The 18,079-nt window shown below is 40.1% G+C and overlaps 1 protein-coding gene across 1 annotated transcript in view; it reads right to left on the reverse strand.

Moving 5' to 3' along the window:
- Nucleotides 1–10,863, reverse strand: part of LOC134661427 (zinc finger protein 704) — a 58,584-nt gene extending 47,721 nt beyond the window's left edge. Inside the window, exon 1 of the mRNA XM_063517515.1 lies at nucleotides 9,751–10,863. Within this exon, the coding sequence (XP_063373585.1) occupies nucleotides 9,751–10,131 (381 nt within the window). The 5' untranslated portion in view covers nucleotides 10,132–10,863. The remainder of the gene's footprint in view (nucleotides 1–9,750) is intronic.
- Between the last annotated feature and the right edge of the window lie 7,216 nt (nucleotides 10,864–18,079).

The raw sequence follows: 18,079 nt of genomic DNA on the forward strand, positions 1-18,079 counted from the left end.
AAAGAGCGAGCCGGTGCGCGCGCGCCGACAGGGGCGTTGCTGTTTTCTCTTCCCATGGTTTCTTTAACGACCGATTACTGTTTGCCGGTTCCGTTTACGCATTCATTACAGCAAAAATCACGTATCTATCGCAATTGCCGTTACATTTACTGCATAACTAGAACTATAAAATAAAATGTTTAAACTTCAGTGTAATGGTAACGAATATTGTTAATGATTATGTGCATTGTGAACGAATAAATTATTTTCTCAAGCATGCAATGAAATGTCGTCGCTCCGGGCGTTATATCAGGCTTCGAAGTGTCACGTTTAGGGCGGAGCAACTCCAGAGAACTGTAAAGGAATTTCATACGAAATTGAAGGCCTAGGCCGGGAAGTAATTTTTTTTTATTCTAATGTATACATGGGGTCTGTGTCCATGAACAGGCTAAACAGTCGAATTATATTTTATTTTTTATTTTTAGTGAACGAATGGTTATCGGACCAAAATATCCGTGTTAACGCCTGTTATATACGAACGTACTGATATTAAGAATACGAATCTGTATGATTCAATGTGTTGATGAATAAATTTAAAATTATGTCTATACGTAAGTCACCAGAGACCATAGACAATATTTAAAATCCTCTGCATTTATTTTATTTATAGAAATTGAGATTCTTATTATCAGATTGTGTATAATGGCCCTAATAAGGTCTATTCGAACACACGCAAAATACGGACGACTTCCGTAAAAAAAAACAATTATGGCGGGATTGGAAGGAAAATTAAAAAACTTTTGTTGTGAAGTAGGATAAATATTATAAACATTATAAATTTGTTTTTTTTTTTAGTGGTGTATTTTATTATTTCATTGCATGTTTGAGAAAAGCACTATACATGCCTAGCCGTGAAAAGGTCTTGCCGGCTTCGTATCACTATCCGGCCGACCGTACCCGGCAAGCCCTTCTTTCCCGGCGTCTGCAGTAATGTACTATTATGATTTAAGCATGGGATAAATAATCTATGTTGACAAGCTCACCTCTATCAATTTCATATTACACTACACAATATGTGACGATGATGATGCACTCCTGTTAGCCCTCATCAGGGACTATCCCTATAGTCTTGAGCGACTACTTCCAGCTCTTTCCAGCTGAGTCAGCCTCCTTCCCAACTGATCGCCGATTAGAAGATGTACAAATTTTGTGAAATGTACATTTTTTAAAATTCACCCACTATGCCACGTTACTGCGTTAAAAATGTTAAGAGGGCAGAATATGTGAAAATGCTTAATGATTACGCTTATGAATCAGAACTGCTTTCGCCGGCGAAGTAAGTAATGCAATACTAATTACAATGTTGTCGGAGTAGTGCGATTAGACAATCGCACTCGCAGACGCGCAGTGTTCTCCGTTCATGTCGACACAAGAGTTTTTTTCATTTAATTACCGCCAGGGGCTTAGGTTGATTACATACGGCGATTGTACGCAGCAGCAGTACAGTGAATCCACATGGTACTCGGCGTAGGTAGGAGCTGTTGAATTTATCGATGTTTGTATCGTATCGATGTTAGTTGCAAACATTGCAAATGCCGCTACTATTGTTGAGTACTGAATAACTATCTACTGGATCTCTGCTGACATGCTGCAAACCCAAAAACAAACAATGACAAAAAACGGCAATTATTCTCGTTAAGTATGTCAAACCTGTAAACAGGTAGATACATAGATAAACTAAATATTATGGGTGAGCTCGAGCGACAAGTTAGTAATTTTGTTTTCACTTGAGCTATCGACGTGTTAAATTACTTCAATCACTCGTAAGCGGGCTTGAAAATGCACATGGCAGGTGTGAACGGCACTTTCACGTTCCGCGGCCGACGACGCGTTTGCCGCGTCACTGGCCATTAACTTTTCAATAGCTTCATAATTGCTCTTATTAATGAAGAAATGTAATGCTTTGTTAAATCATTCTCGTATTGTTTCTAAAGGCGTAGCAGGTTCTAGAATAAAGAATAATAAAGTAGTAACCGAGAAGAAGATGACGCAGGTAGATGAGATGACGGTGTGCCACTTATCAGCGAACAAGCCGCCATTACTAGCTGATGTTGTGCGCCGGCGTCGCTACCGCAGCGCGGATAACGGTACGAGGCCGTCGCTGCGCGCACGTGAAAATAATTCTTGCCGAGATTTTGTAACCAATACCGTTGCTCGGTTCCGGGCCCGCCGGTGACCTTATTTCTCGACGTACACTCTTAACCCCAATGAATAAAAGCTTAGGCTCGAACTTTTGATAGTAATTCGAAATAGAATCACAAGAATAACGGTTCAAGAGTAGCGGTAAGAGTAATTATAGTGGATGTAATCGCGTGTTGTGCGTGTGCTGACGGTGCAAATTATATTTCAGTGTCAAGCGGAAGCTATTTTTTACCATAAATCTAGTCTACCAGTACTAGAAATATTTTTTCTTAAAAAATCTAAACACGTAGTAACATATACAAAAATATAATTATATAGCCTGTACGTAAATTGCTTTGGCTAGTTTTTATACCTGTATTTGTCTTGGCTAGTTTTTATACCAACAAACTAAATTTTAGAATTTAAGTAACATATACCACTTACACATAAATTCTTTTGCCGGCGAAGTCAACAACGACGCATATTCTTAATGTTGAACTTGGCTCTCATTTCACATTTACATAGGTATGTTTATGATGGGATAAGAAACTACGTTTTACGCTTACAGCATTCTAATTCCAGGCTCATTGAGACTACGTCACCGGCAATTTTGCGTAGGCACGAGCTCATGAGGTGATGACGTCATGGATAAAATGCCGGCCGCCCACTCGCTGTGCCTTTCGCTCGTCAGCATAGATCGGCTGCCTACGTCGTAGGATGTTAACTAGAAGCTAATCGCACATACTGTACAGTTATACATATATATACAACAGGATACAAATAGGTAGGTATGTGATGTAAACGTAATATTTCACGTAGGAATCTGCAATGACTGATTATATGTACATTATACTTAAATGTATTATATTTGTATTGCAATTTACAATACAATATACGTACAGTCAGCAAACTATTAGCTTAGCTTAGCACCGAACAATATTTCTGACTGTACATAGCTAGAATTTGTTTCATATACATGTATATTAAAACACGGAGATGCTTGTTATGTTAGCATTATTTAGAGAGCACCGTTATACAATATTTTTATCTGTACAAAGTTATAACTATAGCATTTGATCTGCAGCGCGGGGAGCGCAATTCGTCACGTTATAATAATTACGTAATTCGTCGTGAAATCTGCGCAAGGACGCCAGCTCAACGTTTCGACACATCGCTCGGCGTGATGCCATAATCGTATCGTTTTCGCGCTGCACATAGAAAAGTGAGCGCCTGGGGAGGGCTACCGCAAACATTGAAATATGTATATCGTTGACTGTTGCTCGAATAACGCAAAAGTGATAGAAACTGTCCGTCTCTATCGCTCCTTTACTATTCGAGCAATAGAGACGCAGCTAGCCGATCTTTGAAATTAAATGGTCGCGGTATCCTCCGTTGAGCGTGTCGCCTTGAGATGCTGAGACGTACTTGCCTCTCTAATCTTGCTTATAGAGGCACATTCGAGGAAGCCAACGTAACACGCAGGCGTCATGACCCAAAAACGGATTGTGACCTACCGCGCCCAGAGTTGCCACTTGATAAGGGATAGGGATAGAGGATTCTATAAGGTTTACGAGTAGTACGAATGCAGGTCGCCGGTAACACCGTTTGCGGCTGACCTGCCCGCGACGCGTCTCTACAACTTTCCATTGACATTAGCCTAGCATTTCTCAGTACATACTCACGGCCGCCGGGCGCCTCAGCACCTCGGTCGATGAGGGCCAACCTCTGCTGCCGGTCTTAACATTTCAAAACGACCTTCTGCTTTAGTAATTTTTACTTGGTAACTGTAAATTAAGTGGGATTTATTTACGTAGTAGGTATTACGGTAGTACGTACTATGGTTATTATTATGATATCAAGTTTCAAAAAAATTATAAAACCAATTAGTACATTACTACCAATGTGTGTTCGATACGATGCATTGAATAGGTATAAATAACGTCAACACGATAAAAACACGAAATATTTCTATTTCTACAATTTAATCATCATCCATTATTTAGAAAGTCTTCCAATCCGGAGGACGTAATACCTGACGGTAGAATTTGGCTTTTGGTTTTACTACGTACTTGCGTAGAAGTGTGATTTTTAAATAAAAAAAGTTTTGATTTAGACGTAAGCAACGGATTGTCGTGCAGATAATATTAGGGCGGAAAACGAATTAGAAGCTGAACTCTCATTCTGTAAGAAATGTTGGCATTGTTAATGAGTTTATTTTAGGCGTTTTAATATTATTTTCGCTAAGTGGAGGCCGGGTGGCGAGTAGAGGCGGTGTGCGTCGCTGGTTCAATATCAGTATCAGCGTTTCTGGGTCAGTGGGTTAGCGTGTCAGCGCGTCAGCACGGCCGTGTCGCGCCCCGCGTTCGTGTTCCTCTTCGGATTATGACTTGATCTTCCTCCGATTCGATGTTTACAAACATGCATTGCGGTTCTCATTCAATCAGAAACACTGATACTAACTGTTATTTCAAAGTTCGAAGATAACTATTCCTGATCCTGATCTCACACGCTTCGTATGAGTTGGTAATTTACGCCTACGCAGTAACGGTTGTGTGTAGGTACGATTGGTAAATGTTAAGCCAAACCTGAAAACAAGTTATTTACGCCGCTGAGTCAGCCATGTCGTCGCACGCATGGCTATTAATGCTTCAAGCCAGATAACTAATTAACTATCCGGTTTCATAAAGAAAATAAAATCGGTTCTTATAGAATTATAGATCTACGTAGGTAATTAACATTCGGACCCCATAAGTAAACCTAGATATAGCTAGATTTTATAGGCAACATAGAAAATAGACATAAAACATGTAACTATTTCAAGGCGAGTGCAATGAGGTAACCCACAAAGGGTCGACCTCGCCTTCGCCGATGTTTTGTGGGAGGGCTTCAACAGTAACCTGGACGAAAATAAATCATGTTCCAAGGGCCATCAAGTGAATCGGATCCGGTTAGTAATGAGGCGGGCGGACACACGTGTCGTGTACCTAATGTAGAAGAAGCGGGATTACGCCGAAACAACACGGTATGCAAGTGTATGTACGCAGACATGGTCGTATTGGTCAGCAGTGATTGCTAATCCGGGCGGGGTGATTGAATTCTCCCCTCATCTACTCGAAGGTTAGTTGGAAGAGATCCCTTATAGTTCGCCTTTATACCTTTATTTCTGTAAATTATATGTAATTCTGTGTTCTGTACAATAAAGTGATTACTACTATTACAAAACAAAATCCGGTTTTGCCGGTTTTTTCTGGATGAAATTCGAAGTTCAGAAAAAAACGGATTTTGGTGTTTTACGAGTAAATTGTTTAAAAAAATTCAATGTACAATAACATCCAACCGCAATGCGTACTTTTATCTCTACTTAACATTACGTCTTCATTATATTCTTCATGTCAATGTTCGATTTTTGCAATTGAACTATTTTTATATATTTCAAATATAGTTTAACGATGTACTGATATTTGGTGAGACGAAAATCTACTCTTACTCGGGCTTGACATCGGGTCATTGGGGTCCGATTGCAAGTGTGGATGTAATTGGTCCTTCAGTTTCACTCGTTAATTTGCAATGTAGCATAGTGGTTTAAAAATTCGGATTTTAAATCGGATCGAAAATAGCAGAATAATCGAACTTTTCGAAGGATTTTAGAATTTCGTATAATCCGGATTACAATCACTTTGGCCTCAAACAGCGCTCGCGCGGCGACAAACTTGTGTTTTTTAAATTCGCAACGGTTCTTTGGCATCATTAAATGGTCAAATCATCTCACTGTTTTTGGTGACGAATGTAGGTCATTGCATTAGTTGAATAAGACGTTATAAGGAAGACAGATAATACATAACATATCATAACGTTGACGTACGGTTCCATTAAATTGTATAACAATATTAACATACTGTTTTTTGAAGTATATTGTCAGTAGTTTGACATCGGTTTTTTTTCGTATCCAATTATACCGATTGACCACCTATACGTAATAGATACGAAAAAAAATCCATTATACGAATTTCGTATCCAATTCTACGATCTGGCAGCCCTGGCAGAGAAATTATCGACAACGTCACACGAGTCTCTTGCGGCGTTGTGTTTATGATGAAGGTTGCGCGGCATACGCGCAAACATAAGTAGTATGTTACGGCTTCCTTGTTGACTCATTTTAGTTTCACAATTATCCTATATTCCGCTTTGTACCGGATAAGTATTTGCTTTAATTTGCTTTTATTTTAATGTGCAATGCGTGGAAAGGCCGGAGAACAGAAACACATTTGGAAGGACAATTTTGGAAGACGAAACGCGAGAAATACGTGTAATCGATGAATGCTGAAGCGTTACAAGGTGACATTGCATAGGTACTACGCACAATCCGCATAGTGCTTAGAAACTAACGGGCCGGCCGAGTTATTCCGACTCATACGAAGAGCAGCGCTGGCCATGAACATGGAGACAAAAAAAAACCGGCCAAGTGAGAGTCGGACTCGCGTTCCAAGGGTTCCGTACATTAAGTCCAACTCACGCTTGACTGCACATTTCTAATAGGTTTTCCTGTCATCTATAGGTAAAGAACTATTTAGTGTTTTTTTTTTCAAAATTTTAGACCCAGTAGTTTCGGAGATAAGGGGGGGGATGGTCATTTTTTGCCTATTTTCTTGAATAACTGCTAAACTATTTATCCTAAAATTATAAAAAAATATATATTTGAGAATCTTACAATGAGCTCTTTCTCTTACGATATAGTTTGAAATACTTTTTTTTTTAATTTTCTCATTTACCCCCCAAAAATGGCCTCCATATTTAAAATTCATTTATTTACGTTACACCTCCATCTTTTGGTCACAAACTTACATATGTGTGCCAAATTTCAACTTAATTGGTCCAGTAGTTTCGGAGAAAATAGGCTGTGACAGACGGACGGACAGACAGACGCACGAGTGATCCTATTAGGGTTCCGTTTTTTCCTTTTGAGATACGGAACCCTAAAAACTATAACAGAAGGACTGACTCCTCATATACCATCGTAGACCACGTAAAAGTCAAACGAATACGCTAGATATATAGCTATAGCACGCTAGATAAACAGAATATGGGCCAACAGACCTGAAATAAAGATTTTCAATTTCAATAGACTTATACGATTTTCTGAACTAGATGCCTCAATGTTCGTTTTATAGTACGCGCCTGTAAATAACTACCTGTTCCAGCAGCAGGTACTTATTTATTATGCTGCCTACATATATACTACTTTAAATCGTTTTTTGAAACCTCAGAGATTATAAAGTTAATACATACTTTATTATCTAATCTTGAAGTCATAAATGTTGTAATTGAAAAGTTTTGGAATGTCATTCAAATTAAATGTCACCTTGCGAACGACGTCCATGTAAAAGATAAACACATTATGTATTCACATTAACGTTTAAGATGCGTTAGGTATTTGACCTAAGCTAGATCGAATTTGAAATTATTTGCGTATCTTCTGTACGTACGAGTATCTAGTAATTTTTTGCGGCAGCAGTGGGTGCAAACGAACAATAAAATAGAACCAGAGTGGGCCTCGATAGGAAAATCGTAAGAAATTTCCAGCTTACATTACAACTACGAGTACCTATTAAAATAGTCAATTAGACAATGTTTAATTCAAGGTTTGTTCAAGCTACGACTGTTTTTAGGGTTCCGTAGCCAAATGGCAAAAAACGGAACCCTTATAGATTCGTTATGTCTGTCTGTCTGTCCGTCTGTCCGTCTGTCTGTCCGTCCGTATGTCACAGCCACTTTTCTCCGAAACTATAAGAACTATACTGTTGAAACTTGGTAAGTAGATGTATTCTGTGAACCGCATTAAGATTTTCACACAAAAATAGAAAAAAAACAATAAATTTTTGGGGTTCCCCATACTTCGAACTGAAACTCAAAAATTTTTTTTTCATCAAACCTATACGTGTGGGGTATCTATGGCTAGGTCTTCAAAAATGATATTGAGGTTTCTAATATCATTTTTTTCTAAACTGAATAGTTTGCGCGAGAGACACTTCCAAAGTGGTAAAATGTGTGTCCCCCCCCCTGCAACTTCTAAAATAAGAGAATGATAAAACTAAAAAAAATATATGATGTATATTACCATGTAAACTTCCACCGAAAATTGGTTTGAACGAGATCTAGTAAGTAGTTTTTTTTATACGTCTTAAATCGCCTAAATAAAGTGTCATTCAATAGAACTTGCGAACTATGTAAACAAAACTTACTAGTAATTTGACATTCAGTGTCAATTTTAGTATGGCGGTTTGTTTACATAGTTAGCAATTTCTATTGAATGACATTTTACGGAACCCTTCATGGTCGAGTCCGACTCGCACTTGGCCGCTTTTTTATTTATGCAGGCAATACATATTCTCTGATGATAAATAACATTATACACATAGCTATCTGTGGTACCAGGAGTCTCAACACTCTTTGACCTGAGGTCCACGGCCAGCCTTGGCTCCCGCTTCGCAAGCAGGATACCTAGTACCTACGAGTATGTTCTTAGGCTCGGGCTTGCAGGAGTCCCCTGTATTCCTGACCTCTTTCGCCGGATTTGTCCAAATACTAGCGTAGCATTTACTTTTCTTCAATGACAAAGGGAATAAACCACAAAGAGATCGCGCCCTGATTTGTTCCAGAGGCAAACGAGCGTCCGCTGAGTCCGGTCCCCCCTCCGCCAAGCCGGGCCGCTCGCTCGCTTGACACTCTTTGTTTGAGTGCAACGTAAACATTCCCTACCTGTATGTAGGTAATTAACTTACATGTGGATGGACAATTAAATATTATTACAATTTTAGCTTTCATGGCGATACGATTGAAGATGTTCGTGATAGAAAAGGTACCTAATCTGCAACCACTTACTTTGCATTGACAATGAACAAAATAGGATGACTAGTTAAAAAAATCGACCAAGTGCGAGTCGGACTCGCGCACGAAGGGTTCCGTACCATTACGCAAAAAACTGCAAAAAATCACGTTTGTTGTATGGGAGCCCCACTTAAATATTTATTTTATTTTGTTTTTAGTATTTGTTGTTATAGCGGCAACCCTACACCAACTGAAAATGCCAACTATCTATAGTCATCGCGGTTCATGAGTTACAGCCTGGTGACAGACATGACGGACAGACGGATGGACGGACAGCAGGGTTTTAGTAATAGGGTCCCGTTTTTACCCTTTGGATCCCCCTAACCCTAAAAACTTCCTATGTTAGGCCATCAGTATAAATCATTTTGTTAACGAATTAACTGCCATCAACTTTGTTTTAAACTAAAGCATCGGAGTAAAGAAATTACAATAAAAAAATAATACCTACCTAAATGAAACTTGTAATTTAGTAATTAAGTTTTAATTTAGAAATTAAAGGTTATTTACTAATTGTTTAGGTCGTTAGTTTCAGTAGTGTGTGTAATTTTATCATTAATGACCTGGAATTGAACTTGTGGAAGACCACCGGTAAAGTACATATACTATTAATGCGCGTGTCACGACCAGGAACAGGTATAAAGTGCAGTCGGTACCTAGTTGTGAGACACGGGTACTAATTGTAGCAGCTAGGCTAGGGTCCCTTACCTCCTGTCCGGGCGCGTGGACTTGGACACGAAGCTCGTCCGTCGTGTGATCGTGCGCGAGCACGTCGGCGCGCACCTCGCGCCCGTTGTAGGTTAGGAAGACGCGCTGGGCGGCGCGGAGGCGAACGCCCGCCAGCCCGCGGAAGCCGGGCCCGATCAGCTCGGTGTCGCGGTACTCGCGGCTGCCGCGGCCGCCGTCGAAGCGGACCGTGTAGCGGGTGTTAGGCGTCAGGTTGATACAGTTGCTGTTGATGTTTTCCGGGAACGGCGCCGGCGTCTTTACCGCCTGGATCATACCCGAGCAGTATATTCCCTCTTCGTCCAGCGCCGCCACGCGCGTCCCGATAATGGACCGCTTCGCGAGCCGCTTTCCCGTCGACATGATGCTCACAGTCCACGCTCACTCTAGTGTCCGGTGTCTGCGGTTCTACTCTCACACAAATTTAAATCGCTCGACGGGTACGATTGAAGCGGTAGCCGACACAATTTTTCTCAAAACGAATAGAATTTCGACTGAATGTGGCACGGTGCACGCGATCCGGCTCGTCAGAAGGCCGGTGTTGATTGCGGCTCTCGCACGGAAACATAATACGAGGGCAAGTCCTCGAAGATAAGGACAAAGGAATATCCTTTCGCGCTAGTAAACTTCGTACGCAAATACGCGCAGACGACCTCTACTACCACGGCTCCAACGAGAACTGGCGCGCGGAGCGGCCGGCATGCACACCGGCCGGCCGGCGAGCGGGAGCGGCGACAGCCCGTCTCGCTTCTTTGTTTTGATACTCAGCTGTTTGTGGGAGCGGAAGCAAAATATGAAAGTTAACGGGTGCAACCGAGATCGCGCCGGTCGGATATGTTCGGCTGAAGCGCGGTTGCGTTCGGGTGGGCTCGCTATTTTAAGCGGGCGGCGGCCGCCCACGGGCGACATTGAGGCGCGCCGGCTCCTTCGCACGTGGAGTGGAGCTAACGGGATTGCACAACGCACCGCGGCAGCAGCGCGCTCGCGCCGTGCCGGCCGGTACGCGCGCTGATGCCGGCAAATGCGTGACACAGTTTCTATTCGGATTCGGGGTCGATTAAAATGTCAAGCAGATGCACTGACTTATGCAACACTCTGACCCTGCCATTAAACTGATTAAACAATACTATACTATTCATGTTAATTAGATAACTGTCTTATAAAATCTCAGCAACGTGAAATGTATCTATCACTACTAACACACCACAAATGCGGTAAAATATATGCAAAATAAGTAAAAACATCAATAATTAAACACTTCCCATTGATTGAACGTGGATATATATAAGTTACTCTATGGTGGATTGAACACCAATAAAAATGACGGGTGTCAGAGGTTAAGGCTGGCCGCAGACCATAATCTAGATACTCGTGCGCGAATTCCATGCGAATTCGATATCGCGCCCATGCAAAGAATCGCCCGTGTGGGGAGGTGTAGTGGCTGCAGTGCAGACCATGAATCTAGTCTAGTATCGCTGGATGGCATGAGGGGTGGGGGAAATGACCGGACGGGATAGTCTTACGTATCTTTCAGTAGGAGTAGCAGAGAAAGCGCTATTATTGTTTGTCCTTGTCTCACAATCTCACTTTTTTTTTATTCCCCACCGTACATTTTTAGTATGGTTTATGGTGGTGGTGGTTATGGAGGTGGTTAGCACATCTACAGTATAGGATCCTACCATCTATGCCGCAGACATACGGAATTTTCCGTACGGTATGACATGTGCAAGCTAGACAGCGCTATGTATGTGTAGAGCGACGTCTCATTCCCACATAGAAGGTAGGATGTGGTAGGATCCTATAGAAGTGGTATACACGTGCCTCCATGAAGGACAAAACATAAGCAATGCGACACTATGATTGGTCGAATTTATTTGTTGCCCACCATAACCCATACTAATTTATGGTGGGGAATATAAAAAATGTGAGACTGTGACAAGGACAACCAATAATAGCGCTTTCGCTGCTACTCCTACTGAAAGATACATAAGACTTTCCCGTTCGCTCATTTCCCCCACCCATCACGCCTTATCCAGTTAAAATACTACATACATGCCCCTCCACATTCGTGCGCTAATCGCGGCGCAAAGCCGCGAACGCGAGAGTGAAGTCGATTTCGCAGATCTGCTAAAGCCCTTGCTACACGGTCGCCGACAAGCCCCTCAGACCGCGTGGCCTTGGTCTGGACGGACCGTGTAGACAGTTATTTCCAACAAAATTTGACCAAAACTGACCAAGGACAGACGGTTAGAAGGCTGGTCGGCGACCGTGTAGCAAGGGCTTAACTCAACTCTACACTCGCGTTCGCGGCTTCGCGCACGAGCGTGGAGGGGGCTTCAGGTGTAGAGTTTGTAAAGTTAGGACTTGTAGACTGCGCTTGTAGAGCAAAGAGTAGTATATTATATCTAAGAACTGATGTAAAAAGTAATGAAATAAATGCATTTGTATTTGTAATATTGCTTCTAACTCTACAAATATAATATATAATTTGTAGAGTTAGAAGCAAAGAGTAAAGTAATTATAATAGGTTAATAGCATATTAGTGAGTATTATATTCTTTGGTTAATAGAAGCTTGGCTCTACAAGAGAGAGAGCTGATAACTCTTTTATGTTTTTCGTGGGATGATACCATACTATCTTACTATACCTACACAATAATATAGGTAAGTACCAACAAATAAAAATGTTTTGGAACATTCATCAAAGACAGTTTAGTAGTAGTAGTAGTAGTAGTAAACTCTTTATTGTACAAAAAGACATATTAAAAATAACATACAATTAGTAAGAAGTACAAAGGCGAACTTATCCCTTTGAGGGATCTCTTCCAGTTAACCTTTGAGTAGATGAGAGGAGAAAGTGAAAAGAGGGTGACAAATGCAGCAAAATGTACAACAAGGTACCAGAAAGATGAAGGATATAAATACATACAAAATGTATAGGATAAACATACATATACATATTACACAAAAAGGAATGGGGAAAATACACTAAAAATTGGAAAGAAATAGAAAGATATAAAGCAACTATACAATAGAAATATAGACAAATTAATCAGTCAGATCAGATAGCCATAGCTTCTTTAACCTCTCCTTGAACGACGCAACCGATTTTTAGATGGGATTTCAATTTCGCAATGTCCAACAGACTTACAGTAGGTAAATTTTGATATGGGTAATATTTCCAGAAAAGATCACGTTTCACAATTAATCACGTTTCTTAATAATTAGAAAACCATGTCGAATCACGTCTACATACTTTAGTTTACCTACACTACTTAATCAGCCGTCGAGTTACAAAATACTTTAGTTTTTATACTTAATAGATATTTAAGTATATAATATACACAATTACACACCCAAGAGCAATGGAAACGGATCATTTATCTATTATAGAAAATCAATACAAAGTGGCCGTATTTTTGCTCTGTAGGTTACGTTGGCACATTATTTAGGTAGGTACCTACCTAACATTAAGTTAGCCAAGTGCGAGTAGAACTTGTGGTCCGAAAGTTCTATAACATTACAGAACATTAAATAAATTTCATTAATTGTGTTCTTTTGTCCCGACTCAGGTTTAAGAGCCAACAGGAGCTAAGATTTAAATATTTTAGGTAAATATACCCATCTCGCTAACGGAAGCGGCTCCTAAAACTAGTGCAATAAGGACGGAAGGAAGGAAATCTCAAAAATCGAGGGTTCGTACTCGACTGTTTCCTCCTCCAAAACTTAACCAATCGTAACCAAATTTGGAAATCTAAATGATTATGAAATTATCTGTGTCGGACCGTTTTGCTTTTTTGGCTAATTGATATCAGTTTTGAATACCACGCCTCTCATTGCGGCATAGTCAATTAGGCCATTTTGGCCATTTATGAAGGGCTCTAGCGCCTTAAAAAACAAAAATATCAAAAAAAGCAAAACGGTCCGACACAGATATTGACAATATTAATCTGTGTTGAAAAAATCATTGCTCTAGCTTCAAAACCCACGGAGGAAACAGTCGAGTACGTTTGTATGGAGAAATGACCACTCCTGTTGGCTCTTAAAATCATTGAGGTACATTCATTATTCAAAACAAAATTCGACATCGTCCGGTTAGCGACCGAGTTCTCTAAATAGGTGGCTATAATAGCTCCAAAGCGAGTTAGCCGAGCCTTTTCCTTTGTTCCTAAACTCTGAAGGTGCAGGGTTTATCCCCAGGTGCGGTGGGAGCTTGTTTTTTTTGCGTTTTTTTTTGTGTTGCCGACAAGGCAAACACTAACCTGTTCTGTGCGTCCCAAAATCTCATGCCCTTGGGGAGGCGGTGATGGAGGCTAGTGCTCGAGATATTGATGCTTAGCTTACCTATAACATTACCTACCCTATCATATATAAAAAAAATACTTAAAATAGACTGGACAATTTATTCACCTATTGCTGAGACAAATCATTAAGATAACTTTAACTATAATAGGTACGAGGGGCGTTCAAAATATTCTCGGGATTGATATCTTACGACCTCTTCTAAAATTTCTTTCGTTACTGGCCGCTAAGGTTTATTCATTGACATTAAAAAAAAGTATAATTCGAACCGAGATGGTCTTTTGTTTTTCTGCAATTGCTGAACAAACATGAACATCATGTGCGAATTGACAATGTTAACTAAATTAGAACATCGATGCGTGATAAAATTCTTGACAAAACAGGGTAAAAATTAAAAAACCATAAAAGAGGAAATGGATTGTGTTTACCGTGAGTCTGCTCCTTCTTTATCTACCATTCAAAAGTGGTCAAGCGAGTTTAAACGCGGAAGGGAGAGTATTGAAGATGACCCTAGACCTGGCCGGCCTGTAGTAGCTACTTCACAAGAAAATATTGATAAAGTGGAAAAACTTATATTGGAAGATGGTCGAGTGAAGGTAAAATCTATAGCACAAGTAACCAATCTCTCTATTGGTACCGTACATGATATTATACATGACCATTTTAATATGTCAAAAGTAAGTGCAAGATGGGTTCCGCGAATGCTGACTCGGCTTCAAAAAGACATGCGTGTAGCTTGTTGTTCCGATTTTATTGACCTGTGCGGTGAAAATCCTGATGAGGTGCTGCAAAGAATAGTTACTGGAGATGAAACCTGGGTTCATCATTATGACCCAGAGAGTAAACAAGAGTCCATGCAGTGGCACATTAAGGGTTCAGCTCATCCCAAGAAGTTCAAGGTCATCCCTTCAGCTGGCAAGGTCATGGCCACGATATTTTGGGATTGTAAAGGAGTATTACTAATCGATTATAAAGAAAAAGGTGTAAATATCACAGGACAGTACTACGCTAACATTCTACGTCAATTAAAGGATGTAATTAAAGAAAAGAGGCGAGGAAAGTTAACCAAAGGTATTCTGCTTCTGCATGACAACGCCCCCGTCCATACTGCTCATATTGCCAAGGCAGCTATTGTTGAATGTGGGTTTAAAACTGTTACTCACCCACCGTATAGTCCGGACTTAGCCCCCAGCGACTTCTTTTTGCTCCCCAATCTTAAAAAGGATCTGCGTGGAAATAAATTTTCTGACGATGAAGCATTGAAGGCGGCAGTGGAGGAGCATTTTTACACGAAAGATGAAAAATATTTTTACGAGGGATTAAAAAAAATAATTGATCGATCTTTTAAGTGTATGAACATAGGGGGGGAGTATATTGAAAAATAAAAATATCAAACTTTTCGTACTTGTTTGTTTTCATTCTCATACCGAGAATATTTTGAACACCCCTCGTATATACCTATATATATAAAAGAAAACATGCATATGGTAAAAAAGTTGTGTAGGTACACAACCGGCATTGAAAAATTCAAAGGTCAAATTGTAAAAGAAAACTGCAATGTATTTTAATTTTCCTCCCCGGTTAATTATTATAGTTGTTACGAGTATTTAACTTAATTAACTTGCAGTGATAGTTAGTTAGTATGTTTGTGTGGGTCAAATATTGGAAGCTTAGAAGAACCCTCCCTGACGTAGTTCAACTGGCCTCAAATTTGGTACCTACCTATACCTAACCTAAGTACCTACTTACCGAAGATGGACATCGAAGGTGGCAGCAGGATCAGACAACGCAACCTCATTGAGTTTGAAATTGTTAGAATCGTCGCGGCGAGTAGAGTCAGACCAAGAAAAGTCTGCAGCGGATTTGATAGGCCACGCAGGGCAAGTGTTATTTTAAACGTCAAACTTCTATGAAATTATGACGTATAAATAAACACTTGCACTGCGGGGGCTATCAAATCTGCTGCAGACTTTTCTTGGTCCGACTCTAGTAGGTAAATATTATGACTATTTACGTAAATTTTTGGAATTCAAGGTTGCCGTTGTCAAATGTTGAGCACTGGCTTCTCTAGGATGCCACTGGAAATTACCAAGATAAAAATGAAATGAAATTTATAAATTAGGTAGGGTACAGGTACGAATAATTCGGATCGAATTGAGTTAAGATCGAGACTGCTACACCGTTCATTTATGTTGTTTAAGTAGGTAAGCGCTACTTGCACCATCCCTCTAATCCGGGGTTAAGCGGTCAAACCGTTAAACCAGTGTCAAATTGTACTGGTACTGGTATTAACCATGGTAACTCCAGGTTAAACCGGTTAACCCCGGGTTAATGGGATGGTGCAAGTGGCGCTTAGTAACTTAATTTTCTTTTGTGCAAATATAACAATGCTGTGAACAAAACAATTGATAGGTAGGTAGTGTTATTACTTGTTACTGAAACATCGTTTGTACCTACTGTAAGGCCCCATACGCACTAGCGGCTGGCCGCTTAGGCGGTTCGTTTGAGCGGCCAGCCGCCTGACGCGGTTGATATAGCGGCTGGCCGCTATGGCGGCTAGCCGCGATGAAACCGCGATGCAACCGCGTTAAGCGGTTGGACAGCTCGGCATCTCGGGTCCATTAACAAAATGGACGCCGTTGAGGTAGCTTGTGTTATATATTTGTACTACCTAAAACAACGAAAGAAAAATAAAAAAAGATACTAGGTTCATCCTTTACTAGAAACACGCAACGAATTTGGCCAGTTCGCAAGCTGTTTTCAAGAATTGGCTAGGCAATCGGGTCCGAGCACAGACTTAAATGGTCCGAGTTACTAGACAAAAACTGTTAATTTCTTGCTTTACTATAAAAAACAATCTACGTATTTTATTTTTAATTATTAATAAATTATTCTATATCTACGTGCTAAAAATAATATTGTAGTGGAGGGATACGTCGGCTACAAACTCATCCGCGGCTCGCCGCACCCTGAACCGCCAGTGCGTATAGACAAGTTGGCGGCCAGCCGCGAAGCGGGCCGCAGCTCTCCATTCAACCGCCGCGGTTGAAATTTTGTGGCGGTCAAGTGCGTACGATCACAAGCGGTTGCATATTAAATTGGAAAAGCGGCTGGCCGCGCGGCCAGCCGCCCCCGCGGTTAACCGCTAGTGCGTAAGGCCCCTTACTGTCTAAATGGCAGTGTTGGCAAAAAATCAATTCGAATTGTCGATTGATGATTGAGGATTGACCGATCAATTCGAATTGACGATTGACGAAACTAATTCTAAATCTACTGATTGAAGATTGACGATTGTATCCAAGGACCGGAAAACCCCTCTTTAAGCTTAATTCTATCAATTCGGTAACAATTGTTTATTTTATTTATATTTTGTTGATTTTATTGACTTTATTTATTTAATTTATTTAATTGATTTTATTTACTTTATTTATTTTATTCATTTTATTTTATTTTATTTTATTTATCTTATTTTTTTTTATTTTTATTTGTTATATTTATTTAATTTATTTCATTTATTTTTATTTAATTTAATTTATTTAATTTACTTTATATACTTTATTTACCTTTGGAAATCTCAGATATCGTTTTAAAGTGCCAACGATCAATGGTCAATCTAGATTGAGAATTGATGCGTTAAATCCAATTGATTCAATCGGATTGACGCGTCAATCAGAATTCAATCAATTCGGATTGACGCGTCAATTCGATTGATCAATCCGGATTGATTTAGTTCAGATTGATGCCAACACTGCTAAATGGAACAAGTACCTACGTATACATATTACATATATCGTTGTTTAGTAATATTAATTCATACTTACATATTATAGGTGGTACAGTCACCTGATATAATATGTTACACAACGAAGATCGTGTCAGATATTTTAGCGGCCTTCGTTATGTAACATATTATTGCAGGTGACTGTACCTATCTGGTTGAGATATACTCACTTACGGTACGTACGTGGCATGATACACCTCTATTTTATAGTGAGGGTTAACTTCAAACC

The sequence above is a fragment of the Cydia amplana genome, chromosome Z (genome assembly GCF_948474715.1).
Source record: "Cydia amplana chromosome Z, ilCydAmpl1.1, whole genome shotgun sequence".
Lineage (NCBI taxonomy): Eukaryota > Metazoa > Arthropoda > Insecta > Lepidoptera > Tortricidae > Cydia > Cydia amplana.